The sequence below is a fragment of the Limulus polyphemus genome, unplaced genomic scaffold (genome assembly GCF_000517525.1).
Source record: "Limulus polyphemus unplaced genomic scaffold, Limulus_polyphemus-2.1.2 Scaffold5807, whole genome shotgun sequence".
Lineage (NCBI taxonomy): Eukaryota > Metazoa > Arthropoda > Merostomata > Xiphosura > Limulidae > Limulus > Limulus polyphemus.
Genome location: NW_013671417.1, coordinates 40,954 through 57,628, shown reverse-complemented (window position 1 = coordinate 57,628; position 16,675 = coordinate 40,954). Strand labels below are relative to the sequence as shown.

Genomic DNA, 16,675 nt, shown 5'->3' with positions numbered 1-16,675 from the left:
CCCAAGGCCTCTATTTATAGTAATATGATCTCCTCAATTACTGGGGATGCGACATCACTTCCAGAATCCTACTTCTTCTGTTTCTTGCTAATCTGTTAACGGAAGCAACATCAGTACCAAAAAATGTTGTACAAATAACGTTTCTCTTCAGTCGCGCAGAGGCAAAAAATCTAAAACTATATCAAGTGTAGTGATTAACAAGTACTTCGCCAGGTGTCGCATCAGCTTTTCTGCACTGGTTACTCTCCTGCCTTGGTGTATCAGAAGATGAGAAGCGCTGAAAAGAAGAAACAGTGCGGGGGGGTTATCCACTTACTGTTTGGTCCAGGAAAATCTGGCAGTGTTTTCTTCTATCAATAACATTTGAAAAGATCTATCTCAGCAGGTGTAGAAGGAACCATAGCCCTTAGATTGGAGAAAGAAGACAGAAAAAACAGAAACAAGGTGATCATGTGTTAAATTTGTATCTCTTTTTCTTCTAAAGCACTTAAATAGTGTTAACAATATTTTTAATTTTCATCCTTATCCTACAAGTTATGTTGTTGTTGTTTGTTATTAAGCACAAAACTACACAAAGGGTTATCTGTGCTCTGCCCACCACGGGTATCGAAACCCGGTTTCTAGCAGTATACGTGCCACTGGGGGGCTCCTGGAATTTATAATGTAACAAAAGAAAGTTGGGTAACATAGCTGTATAATAATATTTGGTCTGACTAGAACTTTTAAATCAATAAAATAGTTAAATGGATAATTTGTTTTTCGTCTTTTAAGGGAATGAATAGAAAAAAAACTAACTTATCAATATATCATGCATTTCATTGCCAATTAATTACATATTATAAATGAATTATTGTTTCTGAGGAACGATAGAAGCTGACGGGATTACATTTTTTGACAATTGGTAAAATGTAACTAAACTATTATATTTAACAAGAGAGATTTTGAACGAATAATTCTAATAATGATATGATTTAATAAAATTACTGTTTTTCTTAAGATATAGAATTTGAATGAATCTTTGTTGCTAGTAGTTTATCCAAAACATGAGCGAATCATTGGTTCTGCTAAGTTGTAGAAATTGAGGGTATCATTATTTCTGGTAATTTAAGCAAAATGTAAGTGAATCATTGTTTCCGATTAGATATAGAAGTTGGAAGGGTATTCTGTTATTTCTGGTAAGTTATATTGTCTTAGACAATTTTTATTGTTATATGTTGCACAACTTTAATCAACTATTTTTCGTATAAGCATTATAACTGTTTCTAAAAAGTGATATAATTTGGTTGATTTAGGGTTTTTGACAAATTAAAGAACTTTTATAAAATGTTATTTTCGAAAAGTGACGGAATTTGGTTAATTTAGTGTTTCTGATAAATTAAAGAACTTGAATAAATTGTTATCTCTGAAAATAACGCACTTTTGAATTATTGTTCTGACAAGTGATACAGTGCGAAAAGAAATATACTTTCTGATAAAGTGTTGACAATTAGATTATCGAGAATATACTGAAGTGTAAGTGTATAAAAGTGACCAAACTCAACCCTTCTTATGCGTGAATAAAAAAAAGTAACTGCACTTCAAAATAAAGCTCCAAGATGACAAACTCTTAAGAGACAACTTGTTTTGAAAACTGTACCAAGTAATGCAGTGGCACAAGGCTAAAAACCGGGTTTCGATACCCGTGATGGGCAGAGCACAGATAGCCCATTGTGTAGCTTTGTGCATAATTTATAAACAAACAAACACACGAAAGGAGTACATTTACTCAATTAAATCTTTCTCCTTCAAAACAAAAATTGATAAAAGACAAGTACAATAAGCTCGTCATTGATATAGATTGTAATCAATAATTGTCAAGACTCAAACATCACCCTTGAATATGACAAAGAAAGGAATATGAACCCCAAATTGGTAAGTTATAAAACGGTATGTTGTCTAGAAGTATGTTTGTTTGTTTGTTCTGAATTTCGCGCAAAGCTACACGAGGGCTATCTGCGCTAGCCGTCCCTAATTTAGCAGTGTAAGACTAGAGAGAAGGCAGCTAGTCTTCACACCCACCTCCAATTCTTGGGCTACTCTTTTACTAACGAACAGTGGGATTGACCGTCACATTATAACGCCCCATCGGCTGAAAGGGTAACATGTTTGGCGGAACGGGGATTCGAACCCGCGACCCTGAGACTGCGAGTCGAGCGCCCTAACCACCTGGCCATGCCGGGCCAACGTTGCCTAGAAGTAACCACTTTTAGAATCAACAAATGGAGGTAAGAGAACTCAACTACAGAACTGAAGCATTTGTACGTGTATTAAGTAATAACGATAGATTTGTTACTTGTACGTTGGCCTGTTGGCTAGGGCGCTCAACAACTTGCGAGTTCGAATCCCCTCAACGAACATGATCACCCCTTCCGTCGTGCTGGCGTTATAATGTGACGGTCAGTCTCACTAATTAATTAGAGTAGTCCAAGAGTTGGCAGGGGTGATGTTGACTAGCTGTCTTCTTTCTACTTTATCACTTCTAAATTAGGGACAGCTAGCGCAGATAGCTCTCGAGTATACTTTGCGCGAAATTCAAACAAATAAGCAAATATTTTTTCGACTCTGCATGGGCACATTTAGTGAGTGGGAACATGAGCTTTCACAAAAAAGATTACTTAGACTTTTATATTTGTTCGACTTTTCAAGGGTACTTTTAGTGGGTATGAACATAAGCTTTAATGTGTAACTTATTCGCTAATTGTTTTACATGATTTTGTTCATTCCATAAAATACATTGTTAGTTAAATCATACTATGTAATTTTTACTTAAGTGTAAATACCTAACCTTATCTGAATCTTTCAGTCCATATAACATTCCAGCAATCAAAAAACAGATTTCTTAGAAGGATGTTTTCTGCTAACGACGTTTGCATTCTCATACACGCCGGAGCGATTTCGATGTTAGGGTTATTGAACAATAAAAGAGTAGCTCTATCTTAAAAGGGTTTTGTATGTAATAATAGGATTATGTGTGTGTATGTGGGTGCATATGACTGCTAAGCGAAACTGTATTGTGAACACGGACTAATAGTGCGATCATGCATAAGTGAAGCTAGTGAAAATATACGAGTTAATATTACTCCACGAATTTGACGTGGCACGAAAGGGGTATGTTAGTTAAAACTGCGGACAATGGACAAAACATAACAAGGGTTATTATCTAGGATTCAGTAACAGTGCAAACAAAAATAACAATTCCTAAGAGGGAGGAAGAGGTCAACGCTGAACCTGACCCTCCCTGGTCCAAAACATGGACCGAATCCTGATGACGAAGAAGACAAGCATAATACCCCAAGGTCTCTGCATAAAGTAATATCATTGATAAATTACTGGTAATGTAGCATCACCTCCAGAATCCTACTTCTTGGTAATCTGTTAATGGAAGCAACATCAGTACGAAAAAATGTGATACAAATAACGCATCTCTCCAGGTGCGAAGAGGTAAAAAACTGAACACGTGCATTACTGTATCAACTGTAGTGGTTAAAAAGTTCGTTACCAGGTGTCGGCCAATCCCACTATTTATTGGTAAAATAGTAGCCGAAGAATTGGCGGTGGGTGGTGTTGTTGACTTGCTGCCGCCCTTCTAGTCTATCCCTGCTAAATTAGGGACGTCTAGAGCAAATAGCCCTCGTGTAGCTATGCGCAAAATTCAAGACTAAAAAACGTGTACGTTACAACGTGCTATAGAGGGTTAAATGTTTTGGTTAAAAACAGAACGTATATAAAGCTGTAGGTAAAAATGGCTGAGTCTATTTCGTTAAGTATAGATCAGAAAACAAAATATATATATATATATAATTGCCATCGTCTTTGTCTTGCATCACGTAAGTGGCATGTTAACTTGGAAGTGTGTGTTACTGTTCATTCAGATGATGTGAGATTTATTCCAGTTTGTATAAATGTTTTATATTTCTTAAAACTGTTACGTTCCTAAAATCGCTTTTTATGCTTGACCTTTGCTATTTTAGACACACTAGTTTCGTTTATATTAAGTATGAAAATAACTGCTTTCGATCAAACCCCAGATTTTGAATAGGAATTTTAAAGATACGAACCAGTTATAATTACTGAAATTATGTTGGCATTTTTAGAATACAATATTTGAATAAACGACATGACTTAGACAACTGTATAATGGTATTCGTTGAAATAATAGTGAAACTTTGTCCAGAGGTAATATTACTTAATAGAACACCAATATGACTGTGGCCAACACGACGATAGAACTTGAACAACTATGTAATGTATCTTTCTAAAACATTAATATCATAATGACCAACAGCATGATAGAACTGTCGAATTACATAACTTCGCTTTCTAAAATGTTGATATAACTGTGATCAACACGATGAAAAACTTGATGAACTGTGTAATATCATCTATTGAAATACTGATGCTAATTTGAACATTTGGATGGTATCATTCCCTAAAGAGCTTACCCAACTTTAAGATTATAATTTTATTTTAATCACTTGTACACGCGAATGTTTTCTACGTAAAAGTGGTTCATGTGGTGTGCAGGTTTTTACCCTCAAATCATCGAGTATTCGGCCAAGCTTATATGGTGTACTGACTATACTGATATAAATAGTTCACTCTCTCATGGCATTATCTTGAGTTGTAGTAAACGTCACGTGATCTGCTGAGCTCAAAATATCTTCTTTTAAGAAGGGATAGACATGGCACGTGGGAACAAGTTTCGTGTTGTTGTGCTAATATGTATACTCTTGTATAGAAAAAACTCTTAGTATGAAATATCGCTTTGTACAAAATCTGTCTATTTAAAAAAAAAAACAAGTATGAAATAAGACTATTTTAAAAGTTTTGCAATTGAAAGTTCCAACAATGCTGTATATTAATTCGAATACAACAAATATCTCTTTTCGTTGAGTTTATACAGTTCCTTAAAAATTATTTGAACAATTTCGCTATATTAGATTTTAGTTTTACTAACAGGTTATTTAATTACAAATTCTAATTACTTTTAACTTACTGGACCCTTGGAAATATGAAACTATGAGAGTTAGTATTCATAGAATAAGATTATGGCCATCTAGTGGCACAGCAGTATGTCTGCGGACTTACAACGCTAGAAACCGGGTTTCGATACCCGTGGTGGGCAGAGCACAGATAGCCCATTATGTAGCTCTGTGCATAATTACAAACAAACAAACAAATAAGATCCAATTCACAAGGTGCTAATCTCTTCGAAAGGTCCAACCTTTGAACAAACAAACACACATGTAAAATAGTGTTTCAAAGAAGGAGGTAAATGAAATTCAGAATAGTTATGATTCTTAAGTGATTAAAATGAAAAAAATATACACATAAACAGAAAAGTTTTCCGATTTGGAAAATGGATTGATATCTTGTTTAGATTATAAAGAGCGTTTCACTATCTTTGCAAAGTGCCGAATAACATTTATACATGATTACTGGTTTCTATGTAAACTTGATTGTTTGGCGGATTTTATGTTCTGTTTTATTTAAAAACTGGAAAAAATAAAATTAAACTAAATTTGTAATGCAATGATTAAGCGCTTTAGAAGATCTGGTGTAAACGTTACCAAATATTTCCTCCAGTCAGAACAAAAAAGTGTCAGTTACTATGTGTTTTGTATGACTAAGACTGTTAGAACCAATGACTCAAACAAACAAACGAAAAGCTTAAAATGGTGCGTGTTTTTCTCATGACGGCTGCCATGGATTTTTTTTCATTGATTAAAGGTTCGTTTTCGCAACACATATCTTAACATTCTTAAAGTTGTGTAACGTCTGTGCGTGGAGGTTAGCCAGCTGTGGGTGGTGGGAAGACAAACGCACTGACGATTTTTAGCTAAAATGGTTCCTAGCCAAATATGGCCCAAGTCCATTCGTCCTTGTTTCGAACGCTACACACTGTTATCCTGTAAAACAAAATGTGTATACATATAAAAAAAGAGCATTAATATTATTTTTATTGTTAGAAGAAAGAACTCTTTTATTGTCTAAAAATTAAGGACATCAATAATCGTACTTTATGCCCAGTAATTAAAATAAAATATTTACGAGATTCGTTACAATAAAGGCTTTCAATTTTACAGGTTTGGTTAATAAAGACTGTTCATAGAATAAGGAGAATCCAAAATATTTTGCTGGTTTCCTAGTGCAAAGCTACACTCTGTCTACCACGGGAATCGAACCCCGGACTTTGGCATTGTAAGTCCGTAAACTTACAGCTGACCCACCGAAGAACATTGTATAAGGAAGTTAGAAGAGGATAACTCGCATCGCTGCGAAGATTTTTTTTTGTTTTTTTAAACAAACATAGCAATGTTCTTTATGATGTTGATATAGAATATGACATGTTTAATAACAAAGAAGGTGAACATGGTCACAATACTCATACACAAGGATATTATGACAAGGATCTTAACTACTAGTCTTCATACTGAACTGGGTTGGGTATTGACCCTTTCTCGTGAAGCCATCGAAAGTTATAAGGTAGCCTTCTTGTTGGTCCCTTGTTAGTACTTACAGTTGCTAAGTGGTGTTACTAAGTCGGGTTTTCAAGTTGTAGCTTGTAATTAATGTAAAAATGCCAATGGGTGTGTGTTGCATGGAATTGTTACAATAGACCCAAAACTGGTCCTGTGTCGTTTCACCGGTAAATTCGTTTTTTTTTGTTTGTTTTTCCCTCTAAATAAATTAATATGGATTGATTTTCTATTACCAACGTATTACATTTTCAGGTATAGTAACTTAAGGCCTGACTGCAATAACGTTACTTAACTGAGGCGAACTTTGACTTTTGAATACATATAGCTTCCGTTCTTAAGCTTGGTTTTTTTTTTCTCTCTTAGTTTTATTTGTCAACTCAATTGATTTCAGCATTTTCAAATTTCATACACATTTCCATGACGGAAATCCGAACTCTAGGTTATGCTCTGGACATTTATTTTGAAGAAGAATGTTTTGATAGAATAGGTCAAAATGTTCGTCTAAGAGATAATACTTTGCCAATTGTGTTTTCATTTCCTAAGCACCTGTAACATTGGGTTAAATGTTCATTCTGAGGAAACATCTGTTGATGTTCAGCTGTATCGGTTTGTTTGAATACATTACAACATAGTTTTGTTGTAACTGTGGGCGTATTTTGCTAGATAAAGTTTGTTATAACAAAACTAAGTAAGTAAATGAAATAGATTGATATCGCACATAGGCCTATACTACTGTCAGGAAAAATAAATCAGCAGAAAATTGTTAGTGTATATTAAATTAACTATTCATATCAATCTACTCTGTATCTGATTTAGAACATTTCTGTGAAATCAGTGAGAATATATTTGAAGTGTACTAAGCAGTTATGATACTACTACTATTTTAAATAGATTCGTTTCTGTATGTAAGCCAACACAATGGTGCTTGTTGCCGTATCTCCCTGTATAGACAGACTATAAGTTTTTTCTTGGATGGCGCTATAGCATTTCTGTAGAATTTAATAGTTAAAAAGAAATATGATAATACTTACAATACTCAAGCAATAAAGCGGGTTATCCACGTAATGAAGTACTTATTGAATAATAAATAATTGACTTCAGTAAATTATTGATTCAGTCATATGTTGTGATTTATTTACAGTTTACCAAAAAGAGGACATCAGTACAAAAACTATTTTCTTCTAATTCAAGCACACACGACAGTGTTGCTTCAGATCCAGTAACTCAAATGCAACATCTGTCCAGACCATGTACTTCTGTATCATAACAACCATGTCAGTAATAGTCATGCAACCACCAAAATAAAAATTGATGAAACAGTTTATCATTTCAACACAGCCAGGAAAAAAATTAAAGTTTTGAAACGAATTATTATTATTTAATTAAATGTTGTTGAACGGTCTTCTTAAAAAAAGAAAATTTAATATCTACCAAAGCCTACAATTTTATTAGACGTAATTTTAATCTAGCTCTACCACATGCACCTGTTATTTGAAAATAGTATCAAAGTATTAATAGGGCACAAGACTTTACACAAGAATCCGATGAAAATTTCCAATAAATCATTTAGGAAACCTTTTCTCGTAGAAATAAAAGAAAAATCAATTAACAGACATAACCAGGTATAGAATGCATGCAACTCCGCGTAAACCACAACAATCAATCTGTGCTTCGGTTATATAAAACTTTAGTGTCATCATCTTCACTCTCCTCAAAGTGGCCTTTCACATAGAAATTAAGCCAGGACCACTTGGAGCTCTTTTTTTTAGCCGTGGCATAGCGGCTCATAGAACAACTCTGAATTTGTTTGTTTTTTGTTGTTGTTTTGTTCTTACCAATTTGAGATATAATTACAGTATTGGACTCAGGCGGTCCAACCCTTTCGGTTGATACATTTCACTACATCCAAGGTCTCGTAAATTAATTTATTTTAATCCTGCCTAAAGTAATTTCAATTTGAGGGTAGACCGGTAGAGATCCTGGTGAATAATAAAATCGAATCGGTTATAAGCGCGCCCAACGCTTGTTATTGCTGGCGCACAAAAATATAGCTAATAAAAAGAAAAACAAAGGTCTCGTAGATTAATTTACTCTAATCCTGCCTAAAAGAATTACAAGTACCGCGGTTATTGAGGATTCCCTCTTGTTTCTTTTTGCTGGTGTTAGGTTATTTTGTTGTTGTCTTAACAGTCCTATTATTCGACAGTTTACAGCTACATATTAAAAGATTTCTCGTGCGTCATAAAATAAAATCAGCTGGAAACTGTACTGCCCAGTACAAAACATCAATTCCACATGTCAGAAAAGATCACATGACACTTCCTAATGGTTCTGCACATGTGTTAGACATGTTTGTGTCAGACGCAGGTATGATATTGAAGTACGTATGCCTACAAAAAATGAACATGATTGCGAAGATGCACCAAATTTAACAACCCTTTCTATTGCCTGAGAGACCCCTGACGTCAACACATGGTGAATTTCCTCGAGCAAGTAAAGTTAGCCTTGGAGTACAGATTGCTGTTTTGAATGAAGTTGTTTGTTTCGAATAGAGTTTTCTCTGGTTTAGATGGGCACATGTTTGATTATACATCAGAAAATAATCATGTTTAAAATGATGTCTAATTTTGTTTTATATAAACATTCGAATACATCATCTTACTGAACAACAAGCTGCAAAAGTTTCAAGTGATACTAGTCACTGCACAAGCCATTAGGTATAAGGATAAGGGATCCTAACGTAAAACTCAACTTTTCTATTCCAGGTTTTACTCATGGCTCTGAAAGGAAATAACATCTGCAATAACAAGGACCTACAGTTACAAGGATTTCTAACAGATTCCGAAAACCATCCATCTGTTTCAATAAATACACAGCCACTTCTCGATGACTACCATGTGGAGACCAAGCCCTTTGCACGGTAAAGTTTTTCACTTATTGCTTCCATTCAAAGATTGTAATATACAAAAGTAAAAAAAAAAACTGCTTAGTTTCGTGTTGTAAAATTAGATTTGGCCGACAACAACTTTAAAGGAAGTTATCAATTATTTTATATATTGATGAAAATTGGGCGTTTCTTATTTTACATCATAAAATTCCAACAAGTTCCTGTCACTCCTAGAATATTTTTTTCTCTAAATAACACCTTTTAACTCATAATGTTTTAAGCCAACTAGACTTAAGTAAAAAGTCACTTTAAAACAAATCCATATGATGAAATAAAACCTTTGTTTGGCTTAATTTATGTAATTTTGAAATTACAATTGGTTGGCGCATTGTTGCGACTGTAACATAATTCTTATTACCACACGATGAAATAGTCTTTTTATACTTACCTTATTTACATCGATGTTAAACATTAGAAGGACCTCAAGATATTTATTGTGATCCGATTTGATTTTATCTATCATTGCAGCCAACATTAAACGCCCTCTATTCCAAATTTTAGTAAACAGGTATGTTGCTCTAATACTTGAGAAATAGCCTACACTAAAATTGATTTAAAACGTTTTACAAATTACATTAAACATTTTTTATTTAGGAATTTCAAATTGGTGTCATTTCGTAGAGGACAAGTGCTAGTCTTTGATGTTGATAATGACCTCTCGAAAGGTTAACTGCTAACGTATATTTATGTTTTTGCTTTATATCATTTTCTACTGTTCAAATGATGAGTTCAACTTGTGTTTATGAGTTTATAAAACTTGGTGCTGGACTACATCTACGATTCAGGTTAATATAAAGGGTGTTGCAAAATAAATCACACTTTTTTCCCTGAAGTCATGACGAACTTGGTAATATCATCACTCGTGAGAAAACGTCATTTCAACATTCTCTTGGGTACTTGACTCCTCGAATTTCATTTTTTTGCGAAAACTTTTGAATCATGGTGCTCACTAGAACTCAGGATCGTGTCGCATGTGCTGCCTCAGAAACTATTCGCAGACATGCTCCGAGAATTCAAGTCTTCCAGTCGCCACGTCGCAATGCTAGATTTGAAAAATCCCATTAATGCCTCAAAAGCTTCAGAATTCTTTAATTTGAAAGAGTGGGCCGTGAAAAAGTGGTGGAATGTGGATTGGGAAGTCTCCAGATTTAAATCCCGCCGAAATTGTCGGAGTTTTCGTTCAACAATGCCCAGAAGAAATATTGGAAACTCTGACTAAATGCGAGAGACACAAACGTGAAACCTTGATTTTGTGTTCTCACTGATGTGCTCACAGAGACAGCCACAAAAACAGACATGCCTGTTGCATTGCTGAAATCTTTTGCAAATCGATTAAAACTCGTGCACGAGCACAATGGTGGCCCAATCCAGTGGTATTGATACTTGTAATTACTTTTTTGATTGGATTAAAATCTTATTTTCTTTGTTATGATCTCGGGGAAAAATTGTGATTTATTTTGCAACAACCTTTAGTTCTTTAGAAGTTAGATACTGGTTTTATATATGTGTTTCAGATTTTGGTTATTCTTTCAAGATCTAGATCAATATATATGGGTGTTTCATGTTTATATGATTCTTTTGGAAGTCAAATGCTGGTATATACAAGTTTCAAATTGGTATAATAGTTTAAAAGATCAAGTGATAGTATATAATAATGTTTCAGGTTGAAAGTACCTAATAATCATCAGGTTTAGGTCTTTATGTTTCAGGTTGATATGCTTTATAACCATCAGGTTATGGTCTTTAGGTTTCAGTTTGAAAATGCCTAATAATCATCAGGTTTAGGTCTTTAGGTTTCAGGTTGAAAATACCTTATAACCATTAGGTTATGGTCTTAAGGTTTCAAGTTGAAAATACCTTATAACCATTAGGTTATGGTCTTTAGGTTTCAAGTTGAAAATACCTTATAACCACCAGGTTATAGTATTTAGGATTCAGGTTGAAAATATCTAATAACCATCAGGTCATGTCTTTAGGTTTCCGGTTGAAAATATCTAATAACCATCAGGTCATGGTCTTTATGTTTCATGCTGAAAATACCTAATAACCATCCGATTATGGTCTTTATGTTTCAGGTTGAAAACACCTAATAACCATCCGATTATGGTCTTTATGTTTCAGGTTGAAAACACCTAATAACCATCCGATTATGGTCTTTATGTTTCAGGTTAATAGAAGTCTCTCATGATCATGTATTGGCCCTTATGGTTAGGTTGGTATAGTCCTTCAGAAGGTCAGTAGTAGTTTGTTTCAAGCGAGTATACCTTTTTAGAGGTCAAGTGCTGGTCTTTATGTTTCAGTTTGGTTGGGCTCTTTGATCATATGTTGGCTTTTGTAAATGTTTTATGTTGATAATTCGCATAAGTTCAACATTATTATATTTTGTTTTTTATTGTTGTTGTTTGTTTTCGGTCTCCATCAAACCTTTCCAGAAGAAGAATATTTCTTCCAGAAGAGGGAGAGCAAAAGACGCATGGAAAATAGTAACAATTCGACTAGATGAAACAGCGAGAATGATGAAAAAATATATATTTGTTGTACCCTTAAGTAGATTATACATTTCTTTGTGGGTGGGAAATCTTTCCCATTCTACTATACCTTTGCAAACACTTTCAGCTCTTCCTGCTTGACTGATGGCAGACATGCACAAAAAATCAAGCTCTTCCAAGTACATTTTCGTCTTTTGTCAGTGAATTGTAATTTGTTAAACTGTACTGTTGTACTTATTTAGGCATATTTTTGGCAATAATAATAACTACCAGATAGGAGGTTTCTCTTCACATTTATTGCACTGATACACGGCAGTGGGTGTTGCCATATTTTCTGAAGCCTGCTTGGAAGAACGGAAGAACTTTGTACAGGAAGAATCCACCAAAACAAGCAGTTAGACAACAGTCGGAAGAGGTAAAGAAAACAAAAACGAACCATATATTTCAGTCCTGTATAACGCTTTAAAGGTCCAGTTTTAGAGGTCTTCATCTATGTTTGTGGCTGATTTAATTTGTTTGAAAATCCAGCGCACCTCTGTATTACAGGTTCCTCTAACTGTTTGAAGGTCAAGCGATGTCCAGGTTTGCATGACTCTGTTAGAGGTCAGGTGTTGGAGATCCATATCTTTGTTTTTGGCGGTTATAAGTTTTGGAGGTCGAATACTACTTTGTATTTCAAGCAGACTTAGCTATTTAAAGGTCCAGGCTAGTATGACTGTTCGAAAGGTCAGGTGTTGGAGATCTATATCTATGTTTTTGGCGGTTATAAGTTTTGGAGGTCGAATACTACTTTGTATTTCAAGCGGATTTAGCTATTTAAAGGTCCAGGCTAGTATGACTGTTTGAAAGATCAGGTGTTGGAGATTTATGTTTTTGGACGGTTATAAGTTTTGGAGGTCCAGTACTACTTTGTATTTCAAGCGGATTTAGCTATTTAAAGGTCCAGGCTAGTATAACTGTTCGAAAGGTCAGGTGTTGGAGATCCATATCTATGTTTTTGGCGGTTATAAGTTTTGGAGGTCGAATACTACTTTGTATTTCAAGCAGACTTAGCTATTTAAAGGTCCAGGCTAGTATAACTGTTCGAAAGGTCAGGTGTTGGAGATCCATATCTATGTTTTTGGCGGTTATAAGTTTTGGAGGTCGAATACTACTTTGTATTTCAAGCAGACTTAGCTATTTAAAGGTCCAGGCTAGTATAACTGTTCGAAAGGTCAGGTGTTGAGATTTATCTGTATTATAGGATATTATAACTCATTAGAGGTCAAGTGCTTCTTTTTGTGTATATTTATTGATATATATATTTTTTTTCTTCGTTTACAGTGGAAAGTTCGCCACAGTTCGACGTTGCACAGATAAAACCAACGACCGAGCCTATGCTGCCAAATGCATCAAGAAACGACGCCGTTCAGCTAATGTCCGTCACGAAATAATGCACGAAATCTTAGTTCTAAAGATGTGTGAGCCGTGTCCACGAATCATTCACCTGCACCAAATATACGAAGGTCCATCCGAGATTATCTTAGTCCTCGAAATGTAAGAGCAAACGAGAGATGACCGTATTGTGTATTGTTCTCACTTGTTTTAAACAGTCCGTTTGAATCTAGCCAATGTCTCCTTATACCGAAATTAATTAATTTTACATTTCTTAAGTATGGAGGTTTGTCTTCATATAGACATTTTTTTTTCGTAGAACCTTTACGCAAAGCCACACAAGAGCTATCTGCGCATAGCAGTCCCATTCATTAGCTCAGCGGTATATCTGCAGGCTGAAGATGCTAAAAGTCGGGTGTCGATACCGATACTCGTGGTGGGCAGAACACAGATAGCTCATTGTGTAGATTTGTGTCTAACAACAACCAAATTCTAATTTTGAACTAATATACTACAGGAGAAGGCAGCTAATCATAAGCACCCATCGTAAATGCTTCGAGTACATCTTGTCTGACTGATTAATGACATTTGACCGTTGTCCTTATAGCGCACTCACAGCATCTAAGTCGGTGTACTTTTTTGCAGAAACGGGAAGCGAACCATGATTCTCTGTATTCAAGTCCGAGTGTGCTGACCAATACGCTTCGTCTAACCCACCAAGGTTAAACTGTTAGACATAAAAATGGTCATGTGAAAATTTTTCTGTCAGTTACTGACACAATATTGTAAAGATTGTAAAATAATGACATAAGTATTTAGGGCTATCATCTGCAGACATGGGAAACTGAATGTTGGAATGCTAATGATATTTAGGGCTATTATCTGCAGACATAGGAACCTGAATGCTAATGATATTTAGGGCTATTATCTGCAGACATGGGAACCTGAATGTTGGAATGCTAATGATATTTAGGGCTATTATCTGCAGACATAGGAACCTGAATGCTAATGATATTTAGGGTTATTATCTGCAGACATAGTAACCTGAATGTTGGAATGCTAATGATATTTGGGGCTATCATCTGCACACATAGGAACCTGAATGTTGGAATGCTAATGATATTTAGGGCTATTATCTGCAGACATGGGAACCTGAATGTTGGAATGCTAATGATATTTAGGGCTATTATCTGCAGACATAGGTACCTGAATGTTGGAATGCTAATGATATTTAGGGCTATTATCTGCAGACATAGGAACTTGAATGTTGGAATGCTAATGATATTTAGGGCTATCATCTGCAGACATGGTAATCTGATTGTTGGAATGCTAATGATATTTAGGGCTATTATCTGCAGACATAGGAACCTGAATGTTGGAATGCTAATGATATTTAGGGCTATTATCTGCAGACATGGTAACCTGATTGTTGGAATGCTAATGATATTTAGGGCTATTATCTGCAGACATGGTAACCTGAATGTTGGAATGCTAATGATACAAATATTGAAAAAAAGTCAGTCGTAGCTGTAATGACCTGAACACTGTAAAACAAACAATACAATCAGTACGGATAAACAAAACAGAAATATATATGTGTTGACTGATGCACAATCTTTGTGTTGAATTTCACACAATTTACACGTACATAATAATAACAACCAATTAAGGCATTTCATAACATAAATTGAAAGTTAAACACTGCATATGAACAATATTTTAAAAATCACAACGGTATCTTTTTTTTACGGTGAATGTTGTAATGTTAGTTACATATAAGAACACGAAGATTGGAATGTTAGTCAGGTAAAATTACTTTAAGACTATAATGTTAGTTTGATATGAAAACACGAAGACTGGAATGTTAGCCACAGATAAAATTACTTAAAAACTAGAATGTTAGCCACAGGTAAAAGTACTTAAACACTGGAATGTTAGCCACAGGTAAAATTACTTTTAGACTATAATGTTAGTTTAATATGAAAACACAAAGACTGGATTGTTAGCCACAGATAAAATTACTTAAAAACTAGAATGTTAGCCACAGGTAAAATTACTTTAAGACTATAATGTTAGTTTGATATGAAAACACGAAGACTGGAATGTTAGCCACAGATAAAATTACTTAAAAACTAGAATGTTAGCCACAGGTAAAATTACTTAAACACTGGAATGTTGGCCACAGGTAAAATTACTTAAACACTGGAATGTTAGCCACAGGTAAAATTACTTTTAGACTATAATGTTAGTTTAATATGAAAACACAAAGACTGGATTGTTAGCCACAGATAAAATTACTTAAAAACTAGAATGTTAGCCACAGGTAAAATTACTTAAAAACTAGAATGTTAGCCACAGGTAAAATTACTTTTAAACTATAATGTTAGTTAGATGTGAAAACATGAAGATTGGAATGTTAGTCACAGGTAAAATTACTTAAAAACTAGAATGTTAGTCACAGGTAAAATTACTTAAAAACTAGAATGTTAGTCACAGGTAAAAATTACTTAAAAACTATAATGTTAGTCACGTATACATATAGTTACAAAGATTGGAATGTTAGTCATAGGTAAGATTGCTTGAAGACAAGAATGATAGTCGCGTATAGATAATGACACCGAGATTGGAATGTTAGTCACAGGTAAGATTGCTTGAAGACAAGAATGTTTGTCGCATATAGATAATGACACCGAGATTGGAATGGTAGTAGCACACAATACGATTCAAAGGCTGGAATGTTAGTCACAGGTAAAATTACTTTAAGACTAGAATGTTAGTCACATATATATATAACGACATAAAATTGAAATGTTAGTCGCACATAAAATTACACAATGGCACAAAAGCTAGTTTCAGTCGCAAACATTACTAGTTAAAGGTTGGAACGTTGGTCGTAGATGCAATTATTTTAAGACTAGAATGTTAGTCGTAGATGAAGTTATTTTAAGACTAGAATGTTAGTCGTAGATGAAGTTATTTTAAGACTAGAATGTTAGTCTCATATATGTAATGACTGTTAGTCGGAAATTGTTTGCAAAACATAGAAAAAATGTAATTAAACTTATTATATGCCTATATTACAATAACATATTCAATATTTGCAATTATTTCAAACACCAATCAGTTTTCTAATACATGAAGCAGGTTATAAGATATCTCGTTTTCGTGGATATCAACAAAGTGTTTTAACTCATTTATAGGAGGATCTACATTATTAAGACCCGCGGCCGCGAAAAAGTAGGATATTTCACTAAAAATTTGGGCGAAAAAAAAAAAAGAAACATATAATCGAAAAAGCGCATAAAGCGCAATAGTAATTATTAGTAAACAGTTTAGCTACATTA

The 16,675-nt window shown here is 34.4% G+C and overlaps 1 protein-coding gene across 1 annotated transcript in view; it reads left to right on the top strand.

Moving 5' to 3' along the window:
* The first annotated feature begins 295 nt into the window (after positions 1 to 295).
* LOC106473009 (calcium-dependent protein kinase 27-like) overlaps positions 296 to 16,675 on the top strand; it is a 27,876-nt gene continuing 11,496 nt past the window's right edge. Inside the window, exons 1-3 of the mRNA XM_013933682.2 lie at positions 296 to 444; positions 9,287 to 9,441; positions 13,281 to 13,493. Coding sequence (XP_013789136.1) covers positions 9,296 to 9,441; positions 13,281 to 13,493 — 359 coding nt within the window. The 5' untranslated portion in view covers positions 296 to 444; positions 9,287 to 9,295. The remainder of the gene's footprint in view (positions 445 to 9,286; positions 9,442 to 13,280; positions 13,494 to 16,675) is intronic.